Here is a 27,894-nt window from a genome sequence, read left to right on the forward strand (position 1 = left end):
CCAGCCCAGTTCTTGCTTCCCAGGGGTTTTCAGGTCAGCGTGGGTCCAGACGGTGCGCTTAATCGTCATTCGGTGTTGTGCCCACACCTTCCGTTCATGCTTAAGAGGAAGGAGTGAGGGAGACATGGGTGTGTTCTAGAAAGGCGAAGCTCCAGTGATCAGGCCTCTTGGACCTTCCTTAATATTTTGTCCGATTGGTGCTTCCGGATAGTGAAGCTGATGTCATTCGCTGTTGGACTTGAGCAGTAGTTGTTGGGAAATAGTTCGTGGGAGTCACGGGACGTTCTGAACTCCCATCAGCTTTTTGTTACTTTGAGACAGGGTCTTATGTAGTCCAGACTGGAATCCCAACTGCATATACAGCCGAGGGTGGTCTTGAACTCCTGAACTTTCTGCCTTCACAGTGTTGAGATTATAGGGTTGTGCCATCCAGCCCTCTCCTCCAGCCTTTTCAAAATCTAACTGCCCTCCCCTTGGCATGGTGAGCTGGAACTGATTCAGGGACTCCTAGACTCCATATTGGAGTCCTTTAAAGGAAGATTATTTCCACCAGTAGGTGCTTGCCTGCCTTTCTGCCCTCCACTCCAGTCTTCCCAGATTGGCTCTTTTAAAACAGAACTAATGTAGGTGGTTGTAGAATAAGGCGCCGGGTGGTATCAGGAATTCCTCCAGTGTTTGACTTTATCAGATGCATCAGGATCCAGAGGGTGTGTCACTTGCTCTACCTGGCCTAGAATAACACCCATACTTCACCTGTCTCCTGTCTCAGCCAGTCATTCCTCGCACTGCCTTATAAAAGTGTCCAGGCCAGCTAAGAGACATTTGTTGTAGACCTACTGTGGGAGAGGCCCATTGTCCTCCTTTTCCTGTTGCACTAAAAGCACTAATAATAAATGAATGGTTTTATTCCTACCTGAAAAAAAAAATGTCTGTGATGTTTTACTGAATTAAGTGACCCAGTGGTTGCTCTAAAATCTATCACGTTTCTTGAGTCTCTAAAATACTGGATTGAAGTAGATCCATGTCTCTGGCAGATACATGGGCTGGCCATGGGAGGGGAAAGCATTACACCTTGTCCTATAAAGGTGCTGAAAAAAATAGCTCCTGGTCCTGAGTGGCTTATGCTATGGGTGAAAAATCAGGCATGCTGTTGGAAAGTTCAGAGCTCAGCTTGAAATCCCAGCTAAGGCAGCTGGGAGGTGTTCCTAGACAGGGAAAGTTGTATGGAAGAGCTGAGGTCTAGCACATACAGATAAGCAGAAGGATACCAGCAAAGCTGCTGTGGAGGTCAGAAAGATGTAGAAGGGGAGCCCACTGAGAGGAAGGAGCTGGCAGGCATTCCCATCCTACACTAAGAAGGTAGCTGTGAGAATGACAGGACCCCTCCCCCTACCTCTCCCCACCTCAATTTCAAATTCTCCATCGAATTTCCCCAAAGCACCAGGAGGATGGAAAAAAGGAAACTAATAAGAGGAAGTTGTGGAGTCTTGGCACCAGGCACTTGTATTTTGTTTGTTTTGGCTTTCTGCTGCCATGAAAATAGCCCAGGGAGCCAGGTGGCTTATATCCACAGGTGAACAGACAGGTCTATATTTCTGTCTCTGCAGCCCTTTGGCCACCAATGGCTGGCTGTGAACATAACTGGTGTTTACTTGCCATGGAATTGGAATTTGAGGTCAAGTGCTGCTTTCCAGGGGTCCTCATAACTTCATTTTATTGTTGAGTATTCATTGACACTCTAGATAGACATGGTGATGACAGCATTAGACGACCCATTGAAACTGTCACATGGCTACAGGTCTTTGGAGAATTGTGTGCCATTTCATTAGGGTTGTAGACACAGGGTTGTATGGCCTCTGTCTAAACATCCTAATGCCTTCAACAAAAGACAAGTTAACTACAGAAAAGTATAATAAGTCCAAGAGCTTTCATATTTGAAGAGAAGATCCTAAGACGGATGTTTACTTCTACAAGGATGACAGATGGTGGGGCTGAAGTCTTTACGGTACTCTGAATTTTCTTTTGGACCCCCAGGTTTTGACAATTATGATCAGGCAAGAGAAGAGTTTTTTCTTCTTCCTCTTTCTCTTTCTTTAAATTCATGAGTATGAGGACTGGAGCCATAGCTTGCTGCTCTTCCAAAAGACCTGAGTTGGGTTTCTACCACCCATGTTAGGCAGGTCACAACTGCAGAAAACTCTAGCTCCAGCGGATCTTATGCCCTCTTCTGGCCTCTCTGGGCACTGCACTCATATGCACATACCCACATCTGGTCATGTAATTCATATACATAGTTAAAAATTAAAATAAAACTTAAAAGAAATTTTTAAGTGCAGGTGGGTACATGTAACCATGCATGCGGAGACTAGAAGATGATTTTGGGACTTTGGATCATCTTCTGGGAAACTGCCTACCTCCTTTGAAACAGGATCTCTCATGGACCTGGAGTTTACCACTTGATTGTGAAGTCTGTCTCCCCAGCCCTGGGATTACAAGTGTCAGCTACCATGCCTGGCTTTTTCTGTAGTCCTGGATATTGAACTCAGGTCCCTCAGGCCAGCACAAAACCGTTGCAGCCAGACGGCTCCTGCAGGTTTAAAACAATGGCTCCAAGTTCTATGATAGCCTTGGAGAGAAATCCTAGTTCCTTGGCCTGCCCTTGGGGAGGGAAGGCAGGAAGAAGTCAGAGGGAGGCTGTACTTCTGAGGCCCAGCCAATGTCCTTTCTGTTCAGTCTCCAATATGCTGCGTGTTATCCTTGGCAATTTTATTGTCTGCACTCCAGTAGGCTAATGGGCAGCAGCTCTCCACTAAGCCCTAATCCATGTAAAGTGCTAACTCCCCAGGGTCCAAAGCCTAGCATGTGTGTCTGGCATCATTACTGATGTCATCTATAGAGCTCACATGGGAGATCCCTTCAGTCAGGTCACAAAAGAGAATTATATTGGATCTTATTCTCCATGGGGTGCAAATGGCCCACAGGACACAGGTTGGATGTACCTGGAAGACTTCAGAAAAATAACAATGGAGAATTTAAGCTATTTGGTCCATGGAGCCTCTTGAGCGACCTTGGAATTTAAGAGTTCAGTAATAGCCAGACAGGTTGCCACACACCTCATTCTGCCCTCAGGAGGCTGAGGCCAGGTGATTGTTGCATGGCCAGTTTGGGCTGCTGCATAGCAAGACCCTGTTTCGGGAAACCAAACCAGCAAAACTAAAAACAAAGCCTAAAACAGCAACAGAAAACAGTGTTGACCTGCTCAACTCTGATTTCAGCAAAATTTATGGACCATGTACTGATATTTGAAAAATTTATATTAAGAATCAGCAGAAGGGCTGTCCCGGCAGGTAAAGACACTTGTCACCAAGTCCTATGATCTGACTTGAATCTTCAAAGTCTGTGTAGTGGAAGGAAAGAACTGACTTCCATAAGTTGTTCTCTGATCTCCACACTTGGACTGTGATGCACATTTGCACATGTGTACATACATACAAACTAAATAAATGCAATTTAAAGATTAAAATAATAAAACCCAGCAGGATTTCAGGAAATGTGGAAGATGAAATCAGACATAATTTGAGCAACGATATGAAGTCGGACTAGACCAGCTTTCTTTGCTGGGTGGCCCTGTCTTTTGTCATTGAGTTCCTGTCGTATCCACCTCCCCACCCCCTTCACTAATCAGGACACACGGGATCTGATAGCTTGGTACAGGCTTATTGATGTTTTTGGTGCCATTTCATCAAAAGCTGGCATTCATGGGGGAGCCTGGGATGTGGTTTCACCCGGGATCCCCAGGGAAGTGGTCCACACTGATTGTAGGGCTCAGTTCTGCTCGCTGTGGAAGCATTTTTCCATTCCGCAAATCAATGTAATTTGTAGTTCTGCCATATTTAACCTGACTTTAAACTTGTGGTAACTTTATCTTTGACTTGTGGGACATATGACCCTAAAACCACTGAAATTCAGAAGATGGAATCGGAAAACATTTCTCTGAAATATTTTACTAAGAGCTTCTGAGTTCCTCTTCAAGGTGTATGGAATCAAGTTTGTCAGGGCGGTCAGCCACCCACCCTGAAAAAGCTGTTTCTTCCTTCCCCAAAGAGGTTTAGCCCTCTAAACCATAGAGGGTCCCAGATTGCCCCTTTGTCTAAGTCTGCTTCCTCCTCATTTTGTAACATTTGAGAAGCCCCATTCATTCTTCTTGAATGGCTGCCAGAGTCATCTGCAGGTTAAATTTCATTACAGTAATGGACGTGGTGCAGTTTTTGTATTTACAGACTGTGGCCAGTGCTCTGAATTTATGAATTTTTGAGCAATGTTTGATCTCGTGGACATACAGTCCCAGGTTTAGTTCAGTCCTGCTCCTACACACACACTATCCTAAAGTATATTTTGCTCCCTCTTCCAAGACCCCAAAGTCCAGACCAGACAGACCCCTTTGGCCTTCTCAGCTGGTTTTCCGTCCTGTTTACAAACTTGGCTATTTTCTAAGGCTCACTTCCATCTGCAGGCTAGCCCCTTTCCCCTTACTGGGATCATTTCTATGACTCCATGTTAATGCTACCCAACCTTGTGTTTCTTTTCTAGGGATGGGGCAGTGGGGCAATGGGCACAGGAGTGGAAATGAAGAGTTCTCTTTCTTTCTGGCAGAATTGATTTTAGGGGATTATGCTGGTGGTTAAAAAGCTGCTTTATCTCTGAGACGGCCTCGCCCTTTGTGTGTTGATCTGATACCTAAATCTAGGAAGCCATTCTCTGCCAGGAGCCTGTCTGGAGCCTGCATTTCCCACAGAATGTACCACCCACATGTGGTTGAAACTGAAGGGTAGGAAGCCCCGGAAACTCCATTCAGCTTGGGCGTGCCTTCCAAAAATGTCCTTCTGCTGACATTCTAGGGTCTCATCTCTTTTAAATTTATTTTAGACTTTTTTTCTCTCCTTTTGAGATGGCCTCATGTAGCCCAGGTTGGACTCTAACTCCCCAGTTCTGGCTAAGTTTGAACTCCTGATCCTCCGGCCCCCATTTCCTAAATTCTGGAATCACAGGAATCTACCACTAAACCTGACTGCTTTTCTTTAAGTATATGTGTGTATATTCCTGTTTATATATGTGGGGTGCAGATCTGTGTGGATGAGTGTGTATACCCAAAGTTGATGTCAGATCTCTTCCTCAGTTGACCTCTATCTTAGCTGTTGAGGCAGGGTCTTGTGCTAAAATCAGAGCTCCATTGGCTAGTTTAGTATTTCTCCCTCCCCACCTCCCTCTCTCCCTTTCTGTCTGTCTCTGTCTCTCTCTTGACATGGTCTAATGTATTCCAAACTGGCCTGCCTCCATCTCCTGAGGTCTGATATTAAAAGAAGGTGTTCCCACCGGGCGTTGGTTGCACACGCCTTTAATCCCAGCACTCGGGAGGCAGAGGCAGGCGGATCTCTGTGAGTTCGAGGCCAGCCTGGTCTCCAGAGCGAGTGCCAGGATAGGCTCCAAAGCTACACAGAGAAACCCTGTCTCGAAAAAAAAAGGAGGAGAGGAGGAGGAGGAGGAGGAGGAGGAGGAGGAGGAGGAGGAGGAGGAGGAGGAGAAGAAGAAGAAGAAGAAGAAGAAGAAGAAGAAGAAGAAGAAGAAGAAGAAGAAGAAGAAGAAGAAGAAGAAGAAGGTGTTCCCCAGTGGGCTAGCTAGAAGAAGGCTCTGATAACCAAGCAATACAGGGTACTCCAAATGGGCCTGTCAATCACCTGGACAGGACAGTGCCTCAGGAAACGCCTCTGGTTGTGGGGCAGGTGAGGTGGCTCAGCGGGTAAAGGTGCTTGCTGTACAAGCCTGTTGACCTGAGTTCAATCCCTGAGACCCATATACAGTGGAAAAAAGGAGAGAACTGACTCAGAAAGTTGTCCTCTGAACCCCCCAACTCCTTTCCCCTTCCCTAGTAATAATAAAAAATAGATTTTTAAAAACAATTTGTTCTGGAGATTTCAGAATAAACTGGGTGTAGTAATACACACTTGTAATCCTAGTACTGGGGAAGCAGAGGCAGGAGGATCACTGCAAGTTCAAGCCAGATCTACTTGGCAAGACCATTCCAAAATAAAATATTACAAAAAAGAAAAGAGAATACAAAGCCTGCAGAAATGGGACGTGATATCCTTGACCATTGTCACCTCATGCTTGTCCAAGTATGCTCTGTCTGTGAGAAGCTCTGCTTGTCTTCTGTTCTTTGCTCTGTCTTGTCTGGCTTCTTTTTCATTTTTAAAGTATTTACTTATCTGATATGTGTATGAACACACGTTGCCTCAGCCTTGAGTCATTGTGTAGCCCTGGCTGGTCGCAGACTTGCTAGGATTACCTGTGTCTGCCATAATGTTGGACTTTCAGCTGAATTGTTTCAAGGGAGATCTTGGGACCCTAGGAGATTAGTGATCCTATGGCAAGAGCAGAAGGCCACTCTGGCTCTGATTCTCCCAGGAACAGCTATCCTCTGGCAGCAGGAAATGTTTACAGATAACTTACACTGTTAGGAGATGCATCACAAGAAAGAAAAGCAGGCGCCTTCTAGGAACTTAGTCATGCCCTCTAGATGTGACTGACAGAAAGTCTTTGTAACAGGTGGCAGTTAGCCTGTGACAAAGTCTAGCCACACGTGGTGTTTTGGTCATCTCTCCTAAGCTGTATGAGCCTATCTGGTGAGGAACCTTCCTGGCAGAGGGCCAGGACAATGGAGTCTGTCAGAACACTCCCCCCTCTAGTTCTGTGGGAAAGGCTGAGTCCTGAAACTCCTTTAGGCCAAAGAGCTGTGCTTTGGGGGATAATTTTTTTTCTTTTATTGTGTGTGTGTGTGTGTGTGTGTGTGTGTGTGTGTGTGTGTGTACAATGAGTGCTCTTAGAGGCCTCCCTCAAGAGGACTTGGAGTTCCCTAGAACTAGAATTTCAGGGATTGTGAGCTGCCTGGTGTGTGCTGGGAACGGCACCCAAGGCCTTTTACAGGAGCAACTGGTGTTTTTACAACTGAGTCTTGTCTCCTGCCCTGAAGTTTTCCTTCCCTTTCTTTGAGATATGGTCTCATGTAGCCCAGGCTGGCCTCAAACCCTTTGTGAAGCTGAGCGTGACCTTGAACTTTTGATTCTCTTGCCTCCACCTCCTGAGTGCTGGGATTGCAGACCTGCACCACTAGGGTTTCTGGGTTTGTGCATGCAGGGCAATCACCCTACCAGCTGAGCCACACCCCCAGCCCTAAGGCACCAGTTTTTTGAGTCACAACACTAGTGACTGTTTACGAGTTCTTACACACTTGGTTCTGATGGGGTTCAAGTCCTCAGAAACTTCAAAGCAGCACGTTGGAGAAGGTGGAGGAGGTGGTGGTGGTGTCACGCTGCTATGGCCCCTGGAGTAGCTAGGGATGAATTAGAACCAGAAAAGCATACAGACCCTCTCTCTCCATTTCCCTCATCTTTTCATTTCTCATTCTGTCCCAGACTTAAAGAAAGCAGAGAGAACCATGCGGTCAGTTTTAAAAGTTAAGATACTATCTCAGGGCTGGAGAGACGGCTCAGAGGTTAAGAGCACTGGCTGTTCTTGCAGAGGAACCAAGTTTGGTTCCAGCACCCACACAGAGGCTTACAGCCATCCCTAACTCCAGTTCTAGGGTACCCTGTGCCCTCTTCTGGCCTCTACAGGCACCAAGCACACACATTACATTTGGGCAAAACAGCCACACATAAAATAAAAATAAATCTTTTTGGAAGGTACTGTTTTGTGGACACATTTAAAGAGATTGAGGGTGGGACTGAAATGGCAGTATAAATTTCTGGGGCCTGGGAACTCTGGCATTTGCAAGTGGTGCCCTTGACTTTTGATGCATGTTTGTGTTGTCATGAGTTTCCAGGTGGCTCCTGGCAATCTGGGGTTGGAGAATTATTTTGAATTCCCTTCTTTGATAAGGGTTAATTGCCTCAGGGAACTTTGCTGGATCCTCCAGAGGCCCAGACTGAACCTCCTTGATGTGAAGGCCCTTGAAATTGTACTGCACCTTCCCTGCTGTTCCCACCTCCAACCCCAGGACACAGATGTGCTGCCTCTGGGCAGATGCCCACCCTGCTTCTTGCCTTTCCTGTCCTCAAAACTCACACTCTAAGAAGCTGGACTTGGTTCGCTCCCTCCTGTGTCTCCTTGGACCTATTGGTTAGCATTTGCTTCCCTGCAGACTCCTTAGGCCAGCCAGGAAGACTGCTCAGCTACCCATGCCTGGCTCACCTTTGACCTTCTGAAGTCTGCATTAGAATGGGCCATAGCACAAAATACTTACTAGCAAAGAGCCAGGCAGTGCTGGAACATGCCTTTAATCTCAGCACTCAGGAGGCAGAAGCAGGCAGTTCAAGGCCAGCTTGGTCTACAGAATGAATTCCAGGGTTACACAGTGTCTGGAAAACAAACAACAACAACAAAACCAGCAAAGAACCTGCAAAGTGGGGAAATGATAGAATCAGTCCTCTTGCTGAATGATAAAACTGCCCCTTAACCATAGGACTCCTTACACATCAAAATTTATAGGTACTCTGGCCACACACACACACACACACACACACACACACACACACACACACACACACACACACACGGCATGGTATTTGTGTTGAACCTACAGATTCCCCCATCCCAGGAATCTCTTTAATAATTACTTGTAAGACCTAAAACAAAGACAGGAGTGGTGACACCTGCCCTTAATCCCAGCACTTTGGGAAGCTGAGGCAAAAATACCCAGTTCAAGACTGTCAAAAATCCAAAAGAAGGAGTTTGGAAAGGTGGCTGAGTGGTTAAGAGGATCAAGGTTCAGTTCCCAGAAACCACATAGGAGACTCACAAAGTGTCTGTAACTCTAGCCTCCAGGGTTCAGTGGCCTTTTCCTGGCCTCTGTGAGCAACTATATTCATATGTGAATATATACATATGCATACATGTAAAAATAATTCTCTTTTAAAAACCCCAAAGAAAAAAATGCTAAAACAGTGTAGCAATAGGTAAATAATCATTCTACTATATTGTCTCGGGAATAATAAAAATGTGTGTATACTTAGCACAGCTGGCTTGTTTTTTTTTCCAAATGTCTTTAGTTCATGGTTGGTTGAGTGTGAGGATGTGGACACCACAGATAGGTTCTTCCCTCAGCCTGTAATTAGAGCCTTCATCACTCTGCAAACAGGAGGGACCTGAGACACAGTTCACAGGACAAAGGGCTTGTGGTCATGTTACTTTAGCATAGATAAGAGATGCCTGGGAGTGGGGGCAGGTAGAGACAGGTTAGCTGAGGACATTGTTTTCTCCCAAGAAAAGGATTTGTTTGTTGGTTGTGATTATGGCTGTGGCCAAGGAGAATATGAGTGACAAAGGCTGGTCCCCTCCTTCTGCTGGCGGCCTCTACTTCCTCCATCATTCCTCACGTGTCCTCCCAGGTATGTTGTGCGTGTGATGGAAGGACCTGTGGTGACTTATTGCTGTTCTGGCTTGTTCACAACATGGCATTTCTCAGAGATACGTTTCTGCACACGGAGTATCCCACTTCTTCTTTGATGGCTGCATACCTTGTCCTTGTGTGGCAGGGTGACAGTCCACAGCCCTGTCCACCAGCTCTACAGAGAGAGTCCTGGGTTTGCCACACAGATGGGGAAATCTATGGCCATAGACTCATGCATATCCACTTTCAGCCATGAGTCTTATAGTTTACTGTTGGTGGAGACCTGTGTATCTCCACCCCAGCCAGCTCCACATGAGATTGAACCAGGTTGTGGGTTTTCCTCCCTGATAAGCTTTTTATTTGTGTGTGTATATGTTCATTTTTGTGTGTGCACACGTGTATGTGTGGAGGCCAGAGGACAGCCTTGGGTGTCGTTCCTCAGGTGCTGTCCACATCTTTCTTTTGGAAATAGTGTCTCTCAGTAGCCTGAAGCTCACCAAATAGACAACACTGACTAGCCAGAGAGCCCAGTGCTGGGCTTATATGGGTGCGTTTGAGGCAGGGTCTGTCACTGAAACTGTAGCTCATGATCCGGGTTAACTAAACTGTCCAGTAGCTCCAGGAACCCACCTGCCTCTGTCTCCGAGAGCTCCGGGATTACAAAAGAATGTTGCCACACTCTTATGTTTGCACCCGCAGATTCAACTCAAGCCCCTGTAGCTACAAAGCAATAGCTTTACCTGTTTAGCTACCTCTCATTTTAGTTTTGAATAGCTTCAGATTTACAGAGAAGCTGCCAAATTAGCCCAGAAAGTTCCAGTGTCTCCTTAGTGCATCTTACTACTATAACAGGCTGAGTGAATTGGAACAAATAGAAGCATGGGTCTAGAGGCTCCAGTGAGGGTTTTCTGTGCTGTGTCCTCTCAGGGACCATATGGAGGGGCAGTTGTTATTAAATACATTTAGGACCTAGTATTCTCCTGGCCTCCCACATGTCATTGTCATATGTGAAGTCCATTCCTTTCCATGGTGTCTTGTTCAGCCCAGCTCTAGTCCACAGTTCAGAGTCTCATTGGAGTTAGACATGGATGAGACTTAGGGACACAAACTCAGCAAAATTTCTCTTTCAGCTTTCAGCCTGTGAAAAGTTTTGGGTGGAGGACATTCCCTTACAGAGGAACAGGCAAGAAGGCAGGAGTGCCAGGTCCAATGGGACAGTATTAAATCTGCGTGTGTGCATTGGAGACAGTGTCTCTCACTGTACCTGCACCTCCACCATGACCCGGACTAGCTACACTGTCCAGTAGCTTCAGGGATCCATCCCTCCTCTGTCCCCCCCAGCTCTGACATCACACTGACAGTGTAGTCTCAAGTGCCTGTGCTTGCACGAGCTCTTTCCTGATGAATATTCTCCCAAGCCAAAAGCTGTGGGTTTATTTTTTGTTTATTGGCTTTGCTGTTAAATGATTTATTTATTTTTAAATTATGGGTGTGTATGAGTGTCCTGGGGCCAGTGCCTGCAGAAGCCAGAGGTGTTGGATCATCTAGAGCTAGTTACAAGTACCTGTGAGCCACTTGATGTGGGTGCTGGGAATTGAACTTGGGTCCTCTGCAAGTACAGTATGTGCTCTTAACCACTACACCATCTTTCTAGCCCCCTTGAAACAGGGTCTTGCTCTGTATCAAGCTGACTTTGAACTTGCGATTTTTCTGTTTCTGCCCCTTGAAAATTAAGATTACAGAGATCATGGGCTCATACCCCCAGATTTTTTTAAAAACATACTTTTCTTTCTCTCATGTAGCCCAGAATGGCCTTGGATTCCTAGTCCCCCTGCCTTCCCCTCCCTCCCTCCCTCCCTCCCTCCCTCCCTCCCTCCTCCCTCCCTCCCTCCTCCTCCTCCCTTTCTTTCTTTTTCGTTCTTGTTGCTGTTGTTGTTTTGAGACAGGCTTTCTCTGTGTAACAGCCCTAGCTATCCTAGAACTCGATTTGTTGACCAGGCTGGCTTCGAACTCACAGACCCCCCCCCCCCCCGAAAAGGCGTACTTCACTACACCTGGTATTTATTTATTTATTTGTTTGTTTGTTTATTTATTTAGTCCTTGTTTCTCAAGCACTGCCACCCCTGGCAGAATATTCTTTCCTTCTGTGTGCCAGTTCCTGGAGTCCTGGGCAGCAATGTCTGTGCGGGGGCTTCCTGCCCCCCCCCACATGCGCTTTGCCAAGTTCTCACAGGTTCACAGTCTGGCTTCACCCCTGTAGTTCCACCACTTGTCAGCCTGATGGGGACTCACAGCAGTGTCTCCTCTGTGACAGGCCTCTGCCTGAATAGCACCAAGGTTGCCTACATACTTTTGAGGTATAGGTGGAAGAAGCTATGTGCCACCCCTTCCCCTATGTCCGCCTCAGACTAGAGTTGGGGTGGGCTTGTCTGGAAACCTGGATTTGAGGTCCTAGCTTGCCTAGGAGATCTTCAACAAGCCTGCCTGCTATCATTGTCCACAGACCCCTTCTAGGTCACCCGGCCACACCCTCGTTCCTCTAGGGATGCCGTGTGTTTATCTAGCCATGCTGAGGTTTCCAGACTCCCCTTCTGCTCCCATGTCACTTAACGAATTCCGATAAGCCATTTCTGTCTTCATTTTGCTAGATGTGTTTAAAAGCAGCCACATAGCACTTCAGCATCTTCTGCCAAATGTGGCTCTTCCATTCTGCCTCTCATAGCTCCTCAGGGCATGCCCATGATTCTGCCCGGCTTTGGCTACTCTAGTTTTCCTCTGGGGTCTCAGCCAAAAGGCCTGCATTGTCTCTAGTCAGCCCTCCTGGCTGTGACTGCTCTGGTGACTCAGGATGGTCTCACGCCCTGCAGTCTTTGTCTGATGTTTCACTCAGAAGTCCCCTTAAAGCCACTTTCCCCTCCCTTTTCCTAGAAGCTGGCCTCCCCACCTTTGCATAGGCTTAGAAGTTCAAGATGGTCCTCAGCTTCATAGTGAATTTGAAGTGAGCCTGGAATACACGAAACTCTCTGCCTAAAAACAACAGTAAAAAAAAAAAAAAAAAAAAAAAAACAAAAACTTGCAGTTAAGGGATGGCAGGGGACAAGACACATCCTTAGGTGTCTTCTTGGGCCAAAGTTGGGTGCATCTTGGCTGTGCTCTAGTGGGGGTGTCTTTTGGGTTTCCCCAGCTTCTGGGGTGGGGCAAGGGCTCTACCTTGGCCCGTGACCTCTTCCTCTACATTTCAGGTGTCAGCATAGCCTCTGACCTGCCTTCCTTTTATAAGGGCTTTTATGATGACATGCAACCCTCCACACACTTCCTACAGGAATCTCTAATGTGTATAGCATCTTGGGGTACACCAAAGTTAAAATTTCACAATTTCCTTATGCCCCAGGATAAGGCAGGGTCAGTCCAGATTGGCAGGTACTTCTGAACCAAGTAGGAAGTTGCCAGGAGGCGCCTGCTCAGGAGTTTGGCTTTTGAAGGGATCTCACTGTGGGTCTCAGAATAGAGACACTGGGACATGTTGAAAGGTTTTAGCCTATAGGACATTGGGAATCTCAGAAGGCCCCTGTCTGACCCCTAGTACCTTTTAACCTCTTTGTCCATTTGACCCTCATGATAGAGAGGAGAAGTCGTGCCTTTCCACCCCTCCCCTAGACCCTTCCTTCTTATTCTTTCCTAGAACCAAGGGAGGGTGGAAGCAAAACCTAGGGAGAAGCCTCTTCCACAAAACTGGGGACTTGTGTTGCCATGACTTTTCATGAGGGATTACAAAGCCTTGAGGCTGATAGACTGGCATTTTTTTTTTTCTTTCTTTCTCTGGTTTCAACTTGCTCTGCCGCCTCCTCCTTTCCTGTTCCACGTCCCACATCAAGACTTGACCTGCTACCTGGACATTCCAGGGCACCCTGTTGGGCCATATTCCATCCTTAGGAATCTGGAGGTTGCAAAGGGTAGCTGGCTTAGTTCTGAAGGTGGCCAGCCACACTGCCCAGTTATAACTAGATCCTCGTGTCTGAACAAAAGTGTGAGGGTGCTCGTATGAACATGTTTCCAGATCATCCTTTGTGTGTGTGTGTGTGTGTGTGTGTGTGTGTGTGTGTGTGTGTGTGTAGGCTGTAGTTGCCCGGGAGTCCCTCACTGACCTAGAGGTCACCAAGTAGGCTAGGCTAGCTGGCCAGTGACCCAGAGATCTGCTTGTTTCCACCTCCCCAGTACTTTATCACAACATGCAGTACTAGCTTCAAAAAACAAACAAACAAAAAACATGGGTTCTGGGGATCAAACTCAGGTCTTTGTGCTTGCAAGACAAACATTACCAACTGACCTATCTCCCCAATGCACCCCCCCACACCGCCACTTTTTGAAGAGAGTCTATGTAGCCCAGGCTGGCTATGATCCTCCTGCCCAGCCTCCTCAGAAGTTACAGTCCCATGCTACCACACCTAAATCTGTACTTCCAGACCTTGGTGTTGATGGAGACGGGTCTCCTGGTGCACTTTAACGTGGCTACTGTTCTCTGCAAGGGTTTCCTCAGTACCACTAGGAGGGACCCTTTTGTCTTGCATTGCTTGGGACTTTCCTGGGTTTTGTACACAAGGTGTTACCTATTCAGGAAAGCCCTCTGCCCCAGGTGAGCTGGGGTATGACTCTCCTATCAATCACCTTGATGTTTTGACCGTGGTTCTAGTTGCTGAAGTGCAGTTAAGAACACATTTCTGGGGCTGGAGAGATGGCTCAGAGGTTAAGAGCACTGACTCCTCTTCCAGAGGTCCTGAGTTCAATTCCCAGCAACCACTTGGTGGCTCACAACCATCCGTTATGAGATCTGGTGCCCTCTTCTGGTGTGCAGATATACATGGAAGCAGAATGTTGTATACATAATAAATAAATAAAGAAATAGAAGGTCAATGTTTAAAAAAAAAAAAGAACACATTTCTGCTCTTGTTCTTACAGAACCCTCAAGGTAGTCAGGAAGACAGGTGCCCTGGACAGTTGCAGAAAAAACAGGGACACTGGCAGCTAAGGCAGGTACCTGTCCCATGTGTTCTGTGTGCTTTCCTCAAATGGGCTCCTTTACTTCTAAGAGTGGGAGAAAGAACCTGCCATTTGCCTCTTTTACAGTCAAGAAAACCCATGCACTAACATCCCACCACAGGGCACGGGAACCCTGCCCTTGTGTGCTTTGTAGAGAGGCCGGAGTGGCTTCTCCAAAGGCACATAGTGCAGGCCTGGGTATAGGAAATGAGGAGGAGCTGGCCCAGCTGTCAAAGGGAGTCCTATGAGGCAAAATGAGAAAGCCTGCTTAGGGACCTGGAAACAAGCTGACAATGAAGACATTGGAAGTGATTTGGGCTTTGAATGCCGGGGCATTGATCATCCTAGTCAGGCCATGGTGTGGGTGGTCACTGGCTTGGTTTCATATCTTCGATCCTTGGAAGGCCTGAGGACCAATACTCAGGCTTGAATATTAAGTTGTGCCTGGAAAGTTCTGGCAATGTATCATGCCCCCGCTACCCCAAGGGTTGGAGATTTTAGGAAAGATATTTTAATGTGTGCTTAAGCACAAGGGCTAGGAGAAAAAAGAAGTGCTCAGAAGAAAAGTAAAACACACCCCAGCAGGTAAGACAGACACTGGGTACTGGCTCCTCAAGGGAGAGTCACCTGATTTTTCTCTTACTCATATGAAATCATATAAAAATAACTTAGTTTTCTAAGACAAGACCTCTTTGTGTGTGCGGTGACGTTGGTGTCCTCCTTCATCCCTCTCCACTGTATCTTTTGAGATAGGGACTCTCACCGAATTCAGAGCTGCTAACTGGCTCCTCTGTCTGGCTGTGTCCCTCTGGGGAGTGCTGCTTTCTCCACCTCTGTCTGTGGTGATTCCCCTGCAGGCTTTACGGCAGGCAGGGAAAAGACATCTACCAAGGGACAAGAAAGAAACTCCGCTCAGCCTGATTTTATTGTAACTGGGCTGGACCAGGACTTCTAGTCTGGCCCAGACCAATTTTGAACAGCACAATTTTTGAAAAAAGTATTCAGGTAACAATTAATGAGTCCCGAGTACACAACAATTGAGGATATGTTTACAAAGTACATCTGGCTTCTTTCACAACAGTGGGTATTATTGACTCAGAGATAGTGCCCAAGATCTAGGGTCTAGGGAACTTGACTGAGGTAAACATAATGCCTGTGGGTGTCAGGATTGGCCCGCCCCTCAGATAACAAAGAAGTCACTTTAGGCTGTTAGAAAGCACAAGTGACCTCACCCATGAGACTGCATTTTATGGTCTAAAAGCAATGCTCAAGATTTAGGGAAAAGGGTCTTGGGTAAGTAAAAACTTAAATTCTGGGAGATAAGACAAGCCTGTTGCATCAGACAGCAAAGGGTCACCAGGTTGTAAAAGGACATCATTCCTAACATTCCAGGAAGAGAAGCTTCGCATTTCATTTCCCTGAAGAGGTGAGCTATGTTTACTTCCCTGGCTTCTCAGGTGCTCATCTGTGTGCCCAAGGCTCTTTGTTCTCTCCACACCTCCTCAGTGCTGGGGTTACAGCTGCTTGACACCACAGCTGGACTTTTATGTGGGTGCTGAGGATCAGAACTCAGGCACTCACAATGACATGGAAAGGAATTTGCAGACTGAGTCATCATCCTCTCCTAGTTAGTGTTTTTGCAACATGGTCTCACTATGTAGCCCAATTTGGCCTTGAATTTATGACCCTCTTATCTCTACTGCCTGAGTACAGAAGTTATAGGCATATACTATTCATGCCTGGCAGAATTAGCCATTTAAAGGCAACAATGGCTTTTTATACCTCACCACATTGTATAACTATCACCTCCATCTAGTTTCAGAACATCTCATCATCTTCAAAAGCTCCTCATTTCCCTCCTATGCCATCTTCCAGTCCCTGGCCACAGCCAACTTGCTTTCTATGTCTGTGGACTTCCCTGTTCTGGGCATTTGGCATCAATAGGACTGCAGGGTCGGAAGCCTTTTGTGTCTGGACTCTAACAGAAAGATTTCAAGGATCATTTACAAGCCGTGGCTGGAAGCCCGAACCGCTAATGAGAAGCTGGTGGCCTGGCAGCCTCTTGGTCTTTAGCTTTAAATTGGGGGCTCAGGCTGGCCTGTGTGGGGACAGTCTGGTTCAATCAACGTGGAAGGAACACCTGCTGTGGCACTGTGGGCAGTGCCTGGGATAACTGATTCTCCTCCAGAGTTGTTAAGGACAAATTCCTTAGAAACAAATCTGTCTGAACATGGTGTCTTTCCACACGCCGATGTTGGCTGGCCATAGTTCAGAACACTAAAGATCACAGGACCCAGTATTTTGGGTGTTTCCTCCTTCAGCAGCATTACCAGTTTGCTCTCAGGTGAGGGGCCCCAGAGCCTTTGGCTTTCCTGTCTGAAAGAGATGGAAAGGTACCAGCCCTGTGAATTTTGCAGCACCCTACCCCTACCTAATCCAGACTCCTGATTTGGAAGAAGCAGATAATTTTCAATGTAAAGTGCTCAGTGATAAAATAGCTGAAATCTGTTCTTGGTGAGGATGTTTTATATCATGTATGGGTTTGTGGAAATCTTACTTTACCATACAAAAAAAAATTCTTTACTAAAAGTATGTCTGTGTGTTAGAATGGCAGAGAAAATGGTGCCCCTTGCTAGTCAGATCTGAGGCTGTCACCTCGGTTTCTGGGCAACTTGTGCAAAGTAAGGCTGCCACCTCTGATGTTCTCCAGCTGGGAGGAGCTTTGGTAAGGTGTAAGTCCTTTGGAGTTTGGTAGATGTGGTTCAAGCCCCAGCCTCTCACCTTCCTACCTGTGTGATTTAGAATGAGCAGCCTAACCTCTCTGAGCCCATTTGTTCAGGTACAAATTGGGATCATGGTATTCTGTCTCACTGACTCATGTAAAGGGGAGAATTAGTCTATTAGGTAACGTGAGAGGGAAGCGAAGTTCATCTTGGTGTTTTGTTTTGTTTTATGGTGTTAGAAGTGGAACCCAGGGCCTGAGCACATGCTGGCAAGAACTTTACCACTGAGTCACATCTCAAGCCCCTATCCTGGTGTGAATCCAGGAGAGGGGTGGGTACTGAAAGAGAAGGGTACTGTAATAGGTCTGCCCAAGCCACAATCTCGGTACTCAAAGTAAATGCCTAGAAGGGTTCAGTTGGCAAAGTGCCTGCTGCACAGAGAATGAGGGCCTGAGTTCAGATCCCCAGAATCCATATCAAAGCCAGGTATGACTGTAATACCCAGCGCTTTGAGGTGGAGACAAGAAGATCCAGGGCCAGCCAGTTTAGCCAACCTCGCTGAACACCAGATTTGCTTGCTGAGAGCAGCGAAGGAGGACACCTGATATCTGACCTCTGTGGCACAGGCTCACATGTGTGTGTGTGTCCACATGAGCGCGTGTGTGCACGCGTGCACACACACACACACACACACACACACACACACACACACACACACAATGACAGTTGAAAAGTTTCTACACCCTGATAAGCCTCTCTGCTCATGCAGCAATCCAAATCAGACCAAATCAAACCGAATTAGAAAAAGCCCACATTTGATGGATACAACACTACTGGATGGCCTTCCGGAGAGGAGACAGGAAAGAGAGACTGGAAAAAGAGAGTCTGTTTTCTTGGTGGGCAGTTTAAATACCCTGTGGGGGTGGTCTTGAGTATCTCTGGGGGAGGGCTCATCATTTGGTGGGCTTTCTGAGATGCAGCAAGGTTTGGAGAGAGATTGGGGGGGGGTTGGGTGGAATTTCCACTATAACATTGCAGACTCTTTGGGTATATGGATGCCGGTTCATGTCTAGTTTCTTCCTGCTGACAAAGGATGATGTGGGGGAGGAGGAGAGTCAGGAGTTGGTGGGCTCACAGTGGGAGGTGTGGGTGGAGAAGCATCTGCTTAGCTGCTGTCCCAGAAACCTCAGGCACCTGTTACTTGAGGAGGAAGAAAGCGGGTTGCAATGGTGAAGTCCCAGGAGCTGGTGCAGGTGCTGGCATTATCTGGAGGGCCCTCTGTGGGCTCGAGTTGGCCAGGCAAGAGGAGAGGAACTGCAAAAATGTGCTCAAAAGTAGGTGGGGGCAAAATGGGTTCTGGAGACTGTTAGTTTTTATCAGACTAGATTTTTTTTGATACAGAAGCAGAAGTTCTCCCAGGAAATTGCAGGTATCTGTAAGACAGCTGGAACAGATTTACATCTTGGTGTCATCGCAAAAGGCCATGGCTTTAAGCTAAAAGGCAAAACGAACATTTTTAGAAGTCAATCAGTGGAAATTCAAAACTCTGAACCTCTGAAGTTACATCTGAAACCTGTTGATCTAACAGCAGTGTGGGGTGCCACTTGGCACTGCCTTCTTCCTTCTTGGGCCAAGCACACAGTATTTTTAGTGGTGAATCCCAAGACATGAGTCTGGAGGACCTGATGGTGACACTGAGGAGTGACCCAGTGACAATGTAGAAGTGGACACCAGCCAACTCAGTTGTGCTTGGCCCCAGAGCAGCAGAGGGGATTATTCTGCAGGCTCTGTGTATGCCCCCACAGGTGTGCTGTAAAATGCCCTGGAGGGCCTGGACTGGGTAGGAAGGGACTGAGCAGACTGAAGGAGAGCCAGAGTCAGTCAGTGAAGGGTTAACATTGTATTGGGAGGGTTGCATCTGTGATAGCTCTCCCTGACTAAGGCACAGGCTGGCCTTCTCAAGAGTGCACGCACTAGAATAATGACAAGGGGGTAGTTGAAAACAAAATCATAGTTATTACAGTGGTGTGTGGCCCTCAAAACTCAAGTCTCCCCGGTTAGGCAGAAATTAAATTATATTTAAATTAATTAATTGAGTTAAACATAATTTGATTGTTCTGCCTGGGATGGAGTGGTGGAAATGAAAACAAGCCTGAGTGAGAAGCCCTTCTCTGTAGCAGGTTCATGCCGAGCCCTTCCTAGACAGTCCTGTAGGCCAGAGATGACAACGGTCTGTGTGTCCCCATCCTCTCCTGTGAGTCATTTAAGATGCCATCTGTTCCAAAGCAGATCACTAAGGCCCGCATATACGGAGTCTTGGGATTTTAAGTGGTGGGCTGGGATAGGCCGGGGCATCTCAGACCTGGCCCAGACTCTAGTTCTCTTTGCTGGTCTGCAGTGGAGGTGAGAGTTGGTTTCCCAGCCCTCAGACCCTCTACAGCATGCTAATATGGAGCCTGGCTTCAAAAGTGGCAAGAATTTTATTTAGGGTGGCCACAACAGGGACACTGTGTTAAGCATGACTCTCCAGGCCACTGTTTCTCAACCCCTAATTCTGGGATGCTGTAATACAGTTCCTCATGTTGCAGTGATCCCCCAACCACAAAATTATTTTCATGGCTACTTCGTAATTGTAGTTTTGCTACTGTTATGAATTGTAATGTAAATATCTATGTTTTCTGATGGTCTTAGGCTTTCCCTGTGAAAGTGTCCTCCGATCCCAAAAGAGGTTTCCATCCACAGGACCCAGAGTACCTAGGCAGCTGGCCTTGTCAGACCCCCACACCACCCATGAGGCTAGCCTCTCTACTCCAGTTCTCACCTTTAAAAAGTAGCGTGCAGTTAGACATAGTGGCATGCCCCCTTAATCTCAGCATTTGGGAGGTGGAGACAGGTGGATCTATGTGAGTTTCAGGACAGCCAGGGCTATATAGTGAGACCCTTGTCTTCAAAACAAAAAAACAAACAAGCAAGATTTGGGCTGTCAGGTCTGTCCAAGGACAGGAGTGTCCTGAGGTGGTTGGTGACAACCTCTCCAGCTCCCTGTGTTCCTTAGTGAATGCTGGGGAAAGGTGAGTCTGAGGAGCAATTGAAAGATCTTAATGACAGTTAAACAATGGGGAGGAAGGAAGGGGACAGCTCTGTTCCCTCCATACAGCTCTCAGTAACTATGACAACCAGATTCTGTCAGGATCACCTGACTAGTGTGACCACTCAACTGCTCAGGGCCACAGAGATGTTACAAGGCTGGACTTAGCAAACAAACAAACATAATTACTTTATTTTGTGAGGGACAGGGCACACTTACATCTTGTCAGAGGACAACTTACAGGAGTCAGTTCGCTTCCTCCACCATGGGGCAAGAGCCTTGTCTGAGCCATTTGCTGGTCCTTGCTCTTTTTTTTTTTTTTTTTTTTTTTTTTTTTTTTTTTTTTTTAAGAAGGATAAATGTGTTTGTGTGTCTGTATGTTCCAGAAGATGTGAATGTGACTCAGTTAATGAGGGTGTGTGTGTGTGTGTGTGTGTGTGTGTGTGTGTGTGTGTGTGGTGGGGCCAGGGTCCGACTCTCCAGGCTAGGAAGTCTGTCCCCTTCCTCCCTTTGAAGGTGATGAGAACCCCCATACCCATCCCCCAAACCTGAAGGTCTATTCTTCTAAAATGCAGTATTAAAGCCAGGCATGGTGGTACAGGGCTGTAATCCCAGCACCTGGGGAGCAGAGGAGGTCATGTGTTCTAGACCAGCCTAGTCAACATAAAAGTCTTGTCTCAAGATAACCAAAACCCAAATGCAGGTACCGGGATGTCTCTCCAAGTGTGTGGAGTCAGCTTAGCCGGTGGCCCCAGGCCGTTTTCACAACTGTATGCCCTTTCTTGCCCCTCAGCACACTGAACCCCACCCGCTGCCAGGGACAATTTTAAGATGTCTAAATACTGCGGCTTGTAATTTTTTTATGTGTCTTAATTTTCATAGTAAATCTATGAAGCAGGGTTGGAGCTGGCTGTTTGGGAAACAAGAAAGGACAGTGCGTCCTTCACATCTGTCCCTCCCATGACAGGACAGTGTCAGTAGTCCAGGACAGCTTAGCAGTGGCTGCATTGTTCCTTTTGTCGGGAGTTTCTGCAAAGCTGGGTCAGTGCTCCAAACAGATGGGGTGGGGGTGGGGTCATCTTCCAGACGATCAGCTGATTTTGGGTCTGCCTGTGGCCTTGCCTCTCTCCGCATTTCTTTTCCTGTCAGAGGAAAACCACAGTGCACCTCAAACTGCTCTTGGGCCCCGTCTCATTCTTTTGGTTTTTTATTTTTAGCTCTGAAGTGGTTTTCACAGCACACTCCTGTGATCTTCTGAAACCCCCTTTCTGCCCTCCTGGAGAACTTGGTGTCTCCTCCCCAATACTACATGTGGGTTTGCTTCTTGTACAGACTTCATCTTGAACCATGTACTTCACGTAAAGTTCTTCCATAGCTATGCTCTTAACAAGACAGTGATGGAGCCGGAATTAACTTAGTTCCATACGTAACTAGTACCATTGAACATATAGCCAGTATATGTTATTGATGACCTATCGTTTTTGTTTTTGTTTTTTGAGACAGGATTTCTCTGTATTGCTTTGGAGCCTGTCTGGCACTCACTCTGTAGACCAGGCTAGCCTCAAACTCACAGAGATCCACCTGCCTCTGTCTCCCAAGTGCTGGGATTAAAGGCATGCACCACCAACACCTGGCTTGATGAACTATCTTACATTAGTTTTATGTAGTAGGTTTTTTAAATCTTGGCTATGCTTTATATCAGTATCCTACCTGATATTGGATGTTCATTTTTTTTGTTTGTTTTGTGTTGTTTTTGTTTTTCCAGATATGTTTCTCTGTGTAGCCCTGCTGTCCTGGAACATGCTCTGTAGACTAGGCTGGCCTTGACCTCACAGAGATCCTCCTGCCTTTGCTTTCTGAGTGCTGGGATTAAAAGTGTGCACCACTATTGCCTCGTGGGTGCTAATTTTTAAATACATATTTATTTATTGGGGTGGGCACACATCTATCTGATCAATCGATCTATCTATTGATCTATCTGTCTATCGGTGACAGGCACACATACCTCAGCACATCTGTGGAGGGAGGTCAGAGAGCACAGTTTGCAGGAACCCTGTCTCTCTCTTCACCATGTGGGTCTTAAGGACTGGACTTAGGTCACCATGATTGGTGTGAAGACCTCTACCCACTGAGCCACCTTACTGGCTGGCTGTCATGGCATTTCTTCATGTTGTTTTACCAAGCACTTCCACTTCCATCCCTCCACCCCCACCCTGTGCTTCTTTTCCCACTTTGAAAAGCCCTTCTAAAGTCCCGTCCTTGGGTCCAGTAGAGTTTCTTTAAAGATGGACTCTGGCCTTTTTCCAGCAGCAGGGCCCATCTCTTTGCTTCCCACACATTCTGGAACAGGAGCTGGTTTCTGTGGACAGAGGTGACAGGACTGTCCAGCCCCGATGCATTGGCACACTGCCCTCGGTCCTGGCTGGCTGTGTCTCCTGAGACTTGAAAGCTGCAGAGCCTGTCCTGTCTGGTTGGGAAACAGCCACACAAAGAAGGCCCTGTATCCCACCACAGCTGCCCCATGACTGCTGAGCATCAGCAGGCCAGGGCACAGCCTGGGTCCCGGAATATAATTCCAGGCAGGTAGCAGACCAGGCAGGTAACAACAGTGCTGCCAAGGGCAGGAAACCTTCTCCCTCACTGAAGCCACTGTGTCCCTAGCTGCCCTGGGGCTTCACTTTCCAAATGAGAAGTGATGTACTGGAATTTACTTTTGGGCTGTTTTGAGACAGATCTTGCTGTGTAGCCCAGGCTGGCCTCAAAGTTGCTATGTAGCCAATGATGACCTTAAACTCTAATCCCCCTGTTAGGATAAAGCTCGAAGGGGGATTTTGGTGGGGAACCATGGCGGATTCCATGGTAGGTGAGGGTGACCAAGGTGGGGGACAAACACGCCAGGCAGACAGAGCTTAGTGAGAAGTTTTGTTAGAAAGGGGAGAGGGGAAGGAAAGAGAAAAGAGGTAGAAATACACAGGGAGAGGACAGAGGAGAAGGGGGAGACAGGAAAAGTCCTGTCTGCCCCAGGGGAACAGCAGGAAGATAAAGCGGAAGAAAGGGCCAAAAAGAGGAGAGAGCGGAAAGAGAAGAGCTGGAAAGAGAGCATAAGTGGGCAGGGGTCTGTCTTTTAAAGGGGCCTGTTGCACCTGTGTGCAGACTTAGTACTCATGGAACCCTGGGCTGACAGGGTACTGCCTGAGTGCGTTCTGCCAGGTGACAGGGGCAGGCCGGCATAATGCCTGAATCCTCACACCTCCTGCCTACCTCTCTTCCTCTCAAGTACTGAGATTACAAATATTTGCTGCCATATCTAGGTTTTGACATGTTGGGGATCAAGCCCAGGACCTCATACATGCTAGGCAAGCGCTTTACCAACAGAGCCACATCCCCAGCTAATACGCTTCACTTTAAGATTCAAAAAAATGATGTGTTTGTGTGTTTTGCCTGCATATTTGTCTATGTATCACATACGTGTAGCATCTGCAGAGGCCGGGAAAAAACACTGATTTCCTAGAACTGGAGTTACAGGTAATTGTGAGCCTCATGTAGCTCTGGGTCCTTTGAAAGAGCAGTCTTACTTTACAAGGAGGTGGTCTAGCACTGGAGTAATGGTTCAGTGGTTTGAAGAGCATACGTTGCTCTCTCAGAGGATCTGAGTTCGGGTCCCAGCCTCCATCGCAAGTGCCTCAAAACTGTCTGTCACTCCAGCTTCAGGCCCTTGATGACCTCTTCTGGCACTGCATTCACACATGCACGGAGGCACACAATTAAAAATAAAGATTTTAAAAGTAAATAAAAAAGAGACAGATTCATTGGGCACCTTGACCTGTCCTTGATCTTGCCTCTCCTGCCCAGTGCTGAGATACAGTATGGGCACCATACCCTGCACGCATTCACTTTGAAAACAAAAACAACAAAGCAGCATAAATGGTCAAATCTTGGTTGTACAATTTGAGATTTTATGAAGTGAAAAAAATCATGTAACCAGCCCTTCGTGGCAAAAGAGAGCATGGCCAGCCTCCTGAGACACCCCTCCTGTCCCCTTCTAGATTTTTCTCCATGCCATGTGTTTTGGGGCACCAGGTTTTACATCTTCTCATGGTTGCCATTTAAAAGCTGCCATAACTTCCATCACATGAGACAATTAGCAAAAATCCACATTGGTTAAACAGAAGAGATGCTGGTTTGGAGCATGTGGGCTCAAGGGGAGCTCCTCAGAGCAGCGTGTGAGGGTTCGTCATCCAGGGCTAATAATTTTCTTTCTGTCTGTCCTTGAAAGCCTCTTGTGAAGGTGATGGTTTCCTTGGTTGTTCTGTTTGCCAGATTAGAGATTGAAAACTTGGGCCGTGGGGGATGGGCATGGAGCATGTGAACGCCTTCTTTCTCCCTGGCCCTTTCGGTGTTGTTTTTGAGAGAGTCTTGAGTGGTTCAGGCTGGTCTCCAACACTTGTTAGATAGTGGAGGGTGATCCTGAACCTCTGCATCCACCTCCCCAGCACTGGGGTCTCAGGCACGTGTTCACCCCCCAGGTCAGGTGAATTTCTTACGGTGTCTTCTATTTTCGCTTTAGGTAAAATGTCGGCTCCAGGACCTTACCAGGCGGCTGCAGGCCCTTCTGCAATTCCCACTGCACCCCCAACTTATGAAGAGACAGTGGGTGTCAACAGTTACTACCCAGCGCCCCCAGCACCTGTGCCAGGGCCAGCCACAGGACTCATTACAGGCCCGGATGGGAAGGGCATGAATCCTCCTTCATACTATACACAACCTGTGCCTGTTCCCAACGCCAATGCAAGTATGTATGTCACCCAGGTCCTCTTTGCAACTCCTTAGTCACCAAACCTGTGGACCCTGAGAGGTAGAGGACAGCAGCAAGGTGCCAAAATGTCAAAGCCAAGTGATAAGCACTGTGACGTCTGCCCCACCCTGGTTTCTCATAGGCTATTTCGGACTTCCCATTGTTGAGGCCTGCAATTTCCTTATATAAAACACATGTAGTGACCAGCAGGATGACTCAGTGGGTAAAGGTGCTTGCTGCTAAGCCTGAGTTTGCTCCTCAGCACTCTAATGGTGGAAAGAAAAAACCGGCTTCCAAAACTTGTCCTCTGATCCCCACATGCACGCACATGTGTGTACAGACATTAATAATCAATGTAATCAAAACAAACAACAACAAAAACCCCAGTAAAATATGTAGGCTCCTCCACATGCCTGCTGAGCTCACAGCACCTGCTACTGCCTCTTGCCCCAGAGAACTTGGGAGTGGGAGTTTTTGAGTTCAGAGCCAAGGCTGGATAGAGAACTATACTGCAGCCAGCTGGGGTGGGAACAGGAACAGGAAACAGAAAAAGTGCTGAGTGAGAAAAGAGAGGCAAAGTTGCTGACCCTCTATGGGGCAGGGTCTGCCTGGACCCTTGGAAGGCTTCTTCAGAGTCTTTGTCGGTGAGAGTCGTTGATGGCCATGTGTGTACAGATGGCCATCAACTGTACACACTGTTGTGTGTGAACTGCTGAGCATCATAAGCTGATGAGAACCATCAGAGAGAGCAAGCCTCTGACTCAGACCAGCAGAGCTTGTACACTGCCCTTCTGTTTTTAGTTTTGTTTGTGTGAGTATCTGTGGAGGTCAGAGGTCAACCGCAGGAGCTGTCTACCTTGTTCTGTGAAAGTGTGTGTGTGTGTGTGTGTGTGTGTGTGTGTGTGTGTGTGTGTGAATGCTAGCATGTATGTATGTGCACCATGTGCATGCCTGACACTCAGGGAGGTTAGAAGGAGCCTTTGGATTTGCAGGTGGTTGTGAGGGGGTGGGAATAGAACCTGAATTCTGGAAAAGCAGCTAGTGCTCTTAATGACTCTCTTCAGGCCCCTTACTCGCCTTTCTAATGGCTCACTTTGCTCCTCAGCATGCTCTTGAGTTAGCGGGTCATTCTGTTGAAATTAACTTCCTGAGTCAAGCACAGAGCCATCACCTGATAAGAAGAAACTGGCTATTGTGTCCAGTTCTGACTTCTCCAGGTGGAAAGTGAGCTAGTAACTTTTTTGAGACAAGGTATTACCATGTAGCCCTAGTTGGTCTGGAACTCACTATGTAGACCAAGCTAGATTTGGACTCCCGGTTTTATTAGCTCTGAATTACTGAGTGCTAGGATTGCAACCAGGAATCACCATGCCCAATTTATGAAATCCTGGGGTTGTGCACATTAGTCACCACTCAGACAACTGCCTGTGTCAGCAGCCCTCTGCTTTTGTTGCTTAGACTGTCCTGTGATCAAGAAACAACTTATTCTTGGACCAAAACAAAATGAAAATTGCTTTACTGTGAATTTCTGTATAGCTGAAGTATGTTTCTTCCTTCTTTCTGAAGCAGGGTCTTAGTGCTAGCAGGTTAATTCTAGGTAGTCCCTAGTCCCCCAGCTCTAGATTGTATAAATGACATTCCAAAGACCTAGCAGTGGAGAGGAGTCACTGACAGGAACATAGCTGAAGTAGCCTCAGCACTTCAGGACCTTCATCACTGGAGGTCACCTCCTGACCTCCGTGAGTGTCTTGCTCCTTGGCTCAAGGCTCTTAGCAGTGTTCCAGTTGTGTGTCTGCTCAGTTTCCTGACTGTGGACTTATGTTTCCCAATTGGTAAACTTCATACCATTATCATCAGATGTCAGAGTTGAACCAGGAGTCGTGGTGTGTGTGTGTGTGTGTGTGTGTGTGTGTGTGTGTGTGTGTGTATTGGGGGATGTTGGTGGTGAGAGTACATTAGGTGCCACCAGAGACTAGACAATACTTGCCTTGAAGAATCCTAATAGCAATTGCTCCTTCCACTTAAATATGCAGAGAATATTTAAAACTCTTCAGCTATGCAGAGAAGGAATCCAAGAACCCTCAGGTTTACTCTATACTGCTTTAGCTCATGGCACAGTTGGCAGTAACCACTTCCAGAACATCCCCACCTCACCCTCCCTACTCTTAGCTTCCCACAGCCACTCTTGGCTGTAGAAAATCAGGCCTAAAACCCAGCATATCCCTGCTTCTCTAACACCTTCTGCAAACCACCTCAGTAAAGCCGTCTGCAGAGCTGAAGAAGTAGTTTGGGGACCCTGATGCTGATGTTTGAGTCTGACCCCCAGGCCCAGATCCTGGGAACTGCTGAACTCAGTAAGGATCACACAGGACAGGTGTGTGGATCACACAGATCCACCAGCTCTTTCAACAAGGTCTTTCTCTCTTTTCTATAGACTTAAGAACTCCTCAGAAAAGTCTGAAAATCTGTCACTGTTTTTCCTTTTTGTCATTTTTCTTTCTTTTCTTTGTATGTGTGTTTTAAAACATGCATGATACTTAGGAGGCATGGGCAGGAAGATTGCCATATATTCAAGGTCAGCCTGGTCTATGTAGTAAGTTCCAGGCTAGCCAGGATTGCATTGACAGACCATGTTCTGTTCCAACCCTTCCTAAATAGTGTATGGACACAGATACAGCACAAAATCTACCACTTGGCTGCATGGTATAGTGGTACATTCTTGTAACTACAGAACTAAGCAGGCCACTGAGACAGGAGGATCACAAATTTAAAGGCAGTGTGGCCTATATGATGAGATTCTCATGAT

The 27,894-nt window shown here is 47.1% G+C and overlaps 1 protein-coding gene across 2 annotated transcripts in view; it reads left to right on the forward strand.

The window, feature by feature from the left end:
• Window positions 1–27,894, forward strand: part of Litaf (lipopolysaccharide induced TNF factor) — a 34,863-nt gene that overhangs the window by 706 nt on the left and 6,263 nt on the right. The window contains exons 1-2 of one of the 2 annotated variants that reach the window (XM_027424788.2): window positions 14,413–14,472; window positions 24,861–25,085. In XM_027424788.2, the coding sequence (XP_027280589.1) occupies window positions 24,866–25,085 (220 nt within the window). In that variant the 5' untranslated portion in view covers window positions 14,413–14,472; window positions 24,861–24,865. Of the gene's footprint in view, window positions 1–14,412; window positions 14,473–24,860; window positions 25,086–27,894 lie in introns of those variants that run through there. The other variant, XM_027424787.2, reaches the window with a different exon arrangement.

Source organism: Cricetulus griseus, chromosome 7, assembly GCF_003668045.3.
Source record: "Cricetulus griseus strain 17A/GY chromosome 7, alternate assembly CriGri-PICRH-1.0, whole genome shotgun sequence".
In the NCBI taxonomy this organism is placed as follows: Eukaryota; Metazoa; Chordata; class Mammalia; order Rodentia; family Cricetidae; genus Cricetulus; species Cricetulus griseus.